The sequence below is a fragment of the Leiobunum rupestre genome, chromosome 3 (genome assembly GCF_980474605.1).
Source record: "Leiobunum rupestre chromosome 3, qqLeiRupe1.1.hap1, whole genome shotgun sequence".
Lineage (NCBI taxonomy): Eukaryota > Metazoa > Arthropoda > Arachnida > Opiliones > Sclerosomatidae > Leiobunum > Leiobunum rupestre.
The window spans coordinates 33,850,147-33,858,283 of NC_143386.1; the positions used below are offsets into that span (position 1 = coordinate 33,850,147).

General features: G+C 37.9%; 1 protein-coding gene across 1 annotated transcript in view; it reads right to left on the bottom strand.

Moving 5' to 3' along the window:
• Positions 1–71: 71 nt before the first annotated feature.
• The window catches only part of LOC149951554 (uncharacterized), a 14,428-nt gene continuing 6,362 nt past the window's right edge, over positions 72–8,137 (bottom strand). Inside the window, exons 2-3 of the mRNA XM_090169585.1 lie at positions 1,030–1,415; positions 72–402 (exon numbers count right to left, since the gene is read on the bottom strand). Of these exons, the coding sequence (XP_090025711.1) occupies positions 72–402; positions 1,030–1,415 (717 nt within the window). The remainder of the gene's footprint in view (positions 403–1,029; positions 1,416–8,137) is intronic.

Here is an 8,137-nt window from a genome sequence, read left to right on the forward strand (position 1 = left end):
CGTAATCCAAGTAGACATGATCTCACAATACCATCGCGTCCGCGAAATTTTTCTTATACGATGGCCATTTTTCACGAAAGTCTCGCCAGTTTTTCTTCTTCACGTCGGTGGCATTGAGTTCCCTCGTTGGGTTGCACTTGGTGCGATGGTGGGCGTTGCGTAATTCCAAAAGATAGTCCTTTTTCCAGCGGGACCAGAACTCTTCCTGGAGACTTTGGTGATGCTTCCATCTGATCTTCAACTCCTTCTCGGTGGAGTTCGGCTACTTCTTTCTGGAGAAGACTCGACGGCAATACAGTTAGATGGTCTCCGGTTAAGAAGCTCGACAGTGTGAATGGTACGGGTTCCCGGCTTCCGAAAAGGTGCGGCTCAGAAGATGTTAATTGATCGTGACTTCGATCTCTGCGACGGTGGTCTCAATTTGCTCGTAGCGTAGTCGAGTTCAACCCAAGACTTTTCAAAGGGATTTCTTGACGGACCACATGAGGCGCTCCCAGAAGCCTTCCCAACGCGCCGCTCGGTCCACGATGTAGTTCTAGGTTATACGGAATACGGTATAGTAGCCAGTGACTGTGGGTGGCTGAATCTTCTCCGCAAGTTTATTTTAGTTCAATTCCGCCGCTTTAAAAGTTTTCGCGTTGTCAGAAAACATGATGGGGAATTCCTCTACGCGCTACAAATTGTCTAAAGGCTAACATCAACTTTTCCGTTGACAAACTGCTCACGAGTTCTAAATGAATTGCGCGTTTAACAAGGGCTTTAAAGCATTTTTCCCCTTTATCCGTAAAAAGAGGCCCGGTGAAGTCTACACCGCAAACTCTAAAAGACGGCGCTGGCTTCGTCCACGAAACTGGCAAGGGGGCCATTGCCACCACCGTAGGCTTTACACGCTCGTAAAACTCGCCCGACTAGCTGACGTCCGTTCATGATCCAAAACCTTCCCGATTGTCAACTAGAGTGATGGTACCAAATGATTAACTCCGATAGATTATGCTGACTCGATAGAATTTTCGGGTGCGCTCTCTGTACGTCAGCGAATCAGTCGCTTGTTGTCTTCCTCCTAAGATGAGAAGGTTGTCTTTGTCCAATCTGGGTGCCTGGGTAAGGAGCTGCTCGTTGGTTAGACAGATTACTTCCAAACGATAGGTTTCTCTCTGGGTAAGTTGAATCCAGTACCGCTCGGCTTTTGAGGTCTCCTCCGCTGTCAGGGCTCCCATGAGTACCTTCTTTAGATTTATTCTGTATTGGGGAAACGCCACGCTGTGGTACGATGTACTTTCATCAGGGAACTGAAATTCTTCAGCTGCATGAAACAAGGGTTTTGGAGATTCTTTAACGGCTGCGACGGTGGTCGAAACTGATTTGAAAGCCGCTCTTAGCCCCTCTTCCGAGTCTTCCCTGTTGACGTCCAGTTCCTTTAGCGGCGTTTTAGGTTGATCGTTTCAACTTAGGCTAAGTCAAACTGGTCCCTTGAGCCACAGGCGAGAACGTTGATCTTCTGACCTCGAGACGGATCGGTGGGATTGTCTATTCGTTTGCAATGGCGCCAATCTTGCGGGCTATAGAGAGGGACTGGATTTCCCTCACTCGGTTTCCTGCAAACGGTCGTAGCTGGCCTGGTTCCTTCCGAATCCTAGTGGAGTCGGTTCAATACTTGGTTGCGTCGGGAGGCTTGTGGAATGTTTTTAGCTGGTCCGCGATGATTCTAGTTCCGAATACCGCTCCCATGAGTTCGAGTCACGGAAATTTAACTTTTTTAAAGGTGAGACGCGTGTTTTTGACGTGACTAGGACAGTTCCTACGCGTTTCTTGAAATCTCAATTACGTGACGGCCGCGAAAACGCGTATAGTGGAGTCCACGAAACGTTCAAACCGAGGTAATAAAATCGCGGTATTGATATTTTCCGAAGGCTTGATAATTCACCGCGCCAGGTTTCAAACTGATCCGCTAATTAAGAAGCAGCTGCTCATCCCATTCCAGTGGCGTGTCTTTTCGTTGTCCGCGTCTTCTTGTCTCTTGAAAAAGTATTTTGGCACGAATCGTATACGGCACCAAAAACCCGACGGGGTTGGGGTCGAAAAACCTCGAGACAGCACGCGATACCCCACGCTTCGTGTTTTCTCTTTTCAATAAGAATTCCAGAAGGGCGTCAACGTTGAAATGTAAACAGTCTGATTTGTCGTTCCCCCAGAGGCCACCTCCGACTTCGGTCCGGTGTGGGCTGGTAAGTGGGCTCGGCCCAGGCTAATGGAGAGGGGCCGGGCAAATTGGCCGTCTCGGCGAATTGAGTAGCCTGATGTGGGGCTGTGGGCCTCCGTATGAGGGAACGGCGGACCCATCTCCCGGCCTTTTGGGGTTCCGCCGGGATATCCGGTGCCAGCTGTGCCGGGTTATGCTGGCTGCCGTGTGCCCGCCGTTCCCCTTTAGGAGCTCTTTCCAATGGGACTTGGCTCTCTAGCTTCGTAGGTAGGGTGTCGGCTGGCGTTGCCAGAGCATCCGCTCTCATTCCCACTGCTGTGTGCGAAGTGGCGCGTTGGTCGGCCCATTGCTGCACCTTCTGCTGGGTTGAGCGGCTTGCGTTGAGGGTGTGACCATCAGTAGTAGGGTTCTGCTACCCATGCTGGTTTTGTCACCTGTCCGGGCGTGTGGACGCTGGCGTAGGGCATTTCATGATGGACCTCCGGTGGTGTGGTTTCAATCTTACCGGTACACCGGGCTATAAATCTGATGCATGTCCCCCAGAGGCCTAGGATTTTCAATTCGACTGGTCCGGAGAGATATACTTCATTCTGGTCTTCCTGATTGCGTGCTCCCCAAAGCTTACGCTACTCGGCCTATAGTTGCTTTTAAGCTTTCGAAGGTTCATCCCCGATTATCGTAAGACGTTGGCTGCTTCCGTTGAAAGCTGAAAGGCTGCATCTACTTCATCCGAGCCAGACAGCGGGTCGTCTACGTAGAGCATCTGACAGACAACTAGCTTCTCTTAACAGTACTTCTTGGCGTGGATGCGTACCGTAACGGCTAGCAAAAACGGACTGGGCCGTAGAGCAAAGGCAACTCTCGCAAAGCGGAACGTCGTGAGCTTAGGGTTTCTCGCAATCTGGAGAAAGGCCTTTTCTTCGTCTCCAGTGAATACTATTCTCCACTCTCTGAACCATACAAGGACGTTGAACAGCTCTGGATTTTACATAATGATAATTGTTAGAGACGAGTCGGGCCCCCGATTTAGTCGGGCTTTTTATGCCGACCCGGGAAACCGAAGAAATCAGGGGAAAACCCCTTTAATCAGTGGTTGGGGGGGGGGGGGGACTTTCAAACTAAACGCAGAAGGAGTGGTTCCAAGTTTTCACACACAGCCACAAGCAGGAATCGAACCCGGCTCCTCTTGCTGCGACTTTTAAAGCCATTAATTCAGGTGGCCGGGTTACAATGCGTAGGCGTGTGGTGGAAAGTCCTTCGTGCCACGCGAGCCAACAACTCCCTACACTTAACTTCTGAAAAATTTAAAAAAGGGGAAACCGAAGAAATCGGGGAAAACCCCTTTCACCTGTGGGGAGATCACTTGCAAACTCAACGCAGAAGGAGTAGTTCCGAATTTCACCGAGAGCCACAAGCTGGGGTCGGTGACATCGGTTTCCTGCTGTACGCTTGTCGCGTTTCCGGTTTTGACGTCACGATAGTCATTGGTTACTCACCGAAGTCATCGGCTGGAAGAGTCGGTTTTTCCGATAACTGACGTAAAACTACTATAAAAGCTACGCCATTTTGAAAATCACCGATGACTGAATAAAAGCGTTCAGCAACTTACGACGTCATTATGACGAAAAAGCTCATCGGTGGAAAATACCAAATCCATCGGGTTTTTTTCTGTTGACTGTTACTGAACGATAAATACATGTTGTACATAAGAGTTAATTTTTTGGGCGCGTGCCCTTGATATATTAGTAAATTGAGGCTCGTGCGATTTGGCACGCTCGTTGGAAATTAAAAAGAACCGCGAGCTCAAATTCTTTAACCATATGTAACATAATTACTCATAAGTATGCCACTAGCTCTTTTTCTTCACGAACGGTTTGTTACACAGATATTGTGTCATCCGTACCATACGTAATATTTGATGTCATCGAATCTCAAATAAACCATAGGGCCATTATTTTAGTAAACCAACCGGTTTGAACAAACAAGGATTAGGAGCTAAAATGATCTACAATATATTAATCAAGTTCTCGTAGACTCAAGTTCTAAAATAAATTGCATTGTCAAATAAAAGAAACTGATTTATTGGAAAAAATATTTGAAATTCAGTTTGAGCTTTTCTGGGGCATCTACAAAGGTTCTTTGCAGCTTATGCCCAACTCTTCTAGGCTTGGTATAGGTTGGTTTTAATAACGCTGGTGGAATATCCCACTTCGACGACTTGTTCCATTTTCAGAAAGCCATCGCTTCTTGGTCATTTTCCCCAACCTTTAATTTTTCTAAACTACTAATTATTTAACTTCATCCGCACCAACCGAGCGAGTTTATAAATTTCAATAAAGCTACATTGGGCTGACTAAAATTCCGACAAAAAAATTCCTTCTCAATTTAGAGATTTTCCATTGGCCTAAATACATATGTTAGTAGCCAATAGTGTGACTCCAAAAATTACTGGGATGAATGAAAAGGTTAAAATCTAACGTATAGTCCACCTTTTTTACTGTTTTTTTTTTCAGTTTAAGCCTCTCCCAGAAAGAGGGAGGGGCGTTTATTTAGAAAAAAAAACCTTTTTTAAATTTACAAAGCATGAAATAAAAACACAATTAACAAAAAAAAAACAACAAACAACATTTTCAACAACTTTTTCCTAACTCTAAAGTTTACAGTTTAAGAAGGTGACGCCATTTTCTTCTTTAACTAAACCACTGGATATAAAATCTGGGTAGAGCGATATGTTATATTTTTTGAAACATTCCTTTTCCATTTCTGAGAATTTCAATAAACGCGATACAAAGTGATTTTCAATAAGGCTTAAACAGTCATCTGTACAATTATGCATTTTTTTGTGACAACTAAAATAAATAGAAAGCTTACATATATCGAAAATTATTTTAGTCATGCTAGTAAATGGTTTAACACTTGGTCTATAAATCCAGTAATTTACTTCATTTAATTTAAAATCTTTATCGTAGTTTCTGATTAAAATTTATATTTTGTTTAAAAAGGTTAAAATTATTGGACATTTAAAAAACATATGTTTAGTATCGCCTACAGTATAATTACAAAACGGGCACTCTGGTTTTAATCCGTATAATTTTGAAGCCAACTGAGGGGTTATTACAAAACTGTACAACAGACGACAAAGAATATTGCTTTCATGATACGTGAATGAACTACTCCAAATAATATACAGTTTATATTGCACAAGTCTGGATTTTCAAGATACTCATTTACTATCTCAAGTGGTCTTTGTTTGTAAAAGGTCGGCACTGGGTTTAAAAAAGATTGTAATTTGGAGTTTTCACAATCATCAATATTTAGTTCTAAAAGAAAGTTTATAGATATTGGCTCTCCCAGATTTTCTTTATCGAAAATCTCTGGCGGGAATTCACGAAAAAGATCCGTTTTGATCATAGTGGTTTGACGCGTCAACGCTCTTGTTGTTGCAGCACTGAGATTTTGTCCATTGTTTGAAAATTCAAAAGAGTTTTCCTCGGTGTTGAAAATGTTACGAAAAAATAGGAAACCATCTGATTTCCATTTAGGGTGGTATAATGGGAGGCTTAAGAAGGGGCACTTCCAGATCGGTAAATTTAGTAAACTGGAAAGATTAGAGGGCTTAGTCAGAACAATTGGTAGTGATTTCCAAAAGGTAAAAAGACTTTGATAGTAGCTCAGTAAGTTGTCCAGTAATGGGATATAATCCTAAAGACTAAGAATTGAAAAGTCAATATTCATGTTATTTGTTGATTTCAAATAATGTATTAGGAACTCGAGTTCAATAGTATGACCTCTATATTCTAACGATTTTTTTATTTTGGTAAAGGCAAATTTCTTCCATTGAATGTTTAAGTTCAGTAGACCGAAACCTCCTTCGAATGTTCTTAGACTTGTGAACTTGGCCTTACACCAGTGCTTATTTTCATTTTGCCAGATAACTTCTAAGCATTTTTCATTAGGTATTTCCATGTGAGGTTGCAAATAATTAATTTTACTTTGAATACTGTTGCATAATCAGCTAGGCTAATACCCAAGGCACCATCTTAGGCCTAAGTCATCATGTGACTTTTGAAGCCCTTAATTCGGGTGCCCGGGTTACAATGCGTAGGAGGGTGGTGGCAAGCCCTGCATGCCACGAGATCGAGCCAACAGCTCCCTACACTAACTATTACCGTTAACCTAGACAAGTTTTTATGGAAGGGGAAACCGAAGCTTGCTTTGTACGATAAGTTTTTTACGATGCGTTTAGCGTTTTCTAACGATATATAGATGTCACTGGAATTTTGTTTAAAGATTCGCACCAGAAATCTTTACCTATTGAAAAAACTAAGCCGAGAATTTTAATTTTCTTGCTGCTCCATGAGATCCCCAGAGGAGAGTCGGTTCTGCCCCTCCATTTACCAAGCCAGAGGCCGCTGCTCTTTTCTAGATTGAAACTAGCATTGCTAGCTCTTCCATATCTTATACATTCAGTTTAATTATACTAAATCCATTTTCTGCTGTCACGAAATTACTATAGAGTCGTCAGCGAAAGATTGAAGAAGTAGCGGTTTTGACAGGAACGGTAAATTTACTGATTCTTTTTGTAATTGGTCTCGGAGATGACATAAGAAAGGCTCCATCGATAGATTAAAGAGATAGGATGACAGGGGGTTGCCTTGTCTTATACCTTTTGAAATTTTAAATTTCGAGGTTATGACATTATTTAATTTTACTCTTGCTTCGGCAGTTGAATAGGTTTTTTACGAAGTTAGAGATTAATAAGCCGAGCCCAGTGTGATCTAATATTTTATACAAGTAATTATGGTTTACTCTATCGAAAGCTTTCACCGGATCCAGGGAAACTATAGCCAGAGGAGAGTTATGTTTTTCAAAATATGGTATTACATCTCTAACTATTGCTATGTTAGAAGAAATACTGCGACCTGGAATGCTAGACGTTTGATCTTCATTTATCAAGATGCCTATTACTTTACGAATACAGTTTTATTTAATTTTAATTTAATTTTAATTTAATTTTAATTTAATTTTAATTTAATTTTAATTTAATTTTAATTTAATTTTAATTTAATTTTAATTTAATTTTAATTTAATTTTAATTTAATTTTAATTTAATTTTAATTTAATTTTAATTTAATTTTAATTTAATTTTAATTTAATTTTAATTTAATTTTAATTTAATTTTAATTTAATTTTAATTTAATTTTAATTTAATTTTAATTTAATTTTAATTTAATTTTAATTTAATTTTAATTTAATTTTAATTTAATTTTAATTTAATTTTAATTTAATTTTAATTTAATTTTAATTTAATTTTAATTTAATTTTAATTTAATTTTAATTTAATTTTAATTTAATTTTAATTTAATTTTAATTTAATTTTAATTTAATTTTAATTTAATTTTAATTTAATTTTAATTTAATTTTAATTTAATTTTAATTTAATTTTAATTTAATTTTAATTTAATTTTAATTTAATTTTAATTTAATTTTAATTTAATTTTAATTTAATTTTAATTTAATTTTAATTTAATTTTAATTTAATTTTAATTTAATTTTAATTTAATTTTAATTTTAATTTTAATTTTAATTTTAATTTTAATTTTAATTTTAATTTTAATTTTAATTTAATTTTAATGTAATTTTAATTTTTTAATTTTAATTTAATTTTAATTTAATTTTAATTTAATTTTAATTTAATTTTAATTTAATTTTAATTTAATTTTAATTTAATTTTAATTTAATTTTAATTTAATTTTAATTTAATTTCAATTTAATTTTAATTTAATTTTAATTTAATTTTAATTTAATTTAATTTTAATTTTAATTTAATTTAATTTTAATTTTAATTTAATTTTAATTTAATTTTAATTTTAATTTTAATTTTAATTTTAATTTTAATTTTAATTTTAATTTTAATTTTAATTTAATTTTAATGTA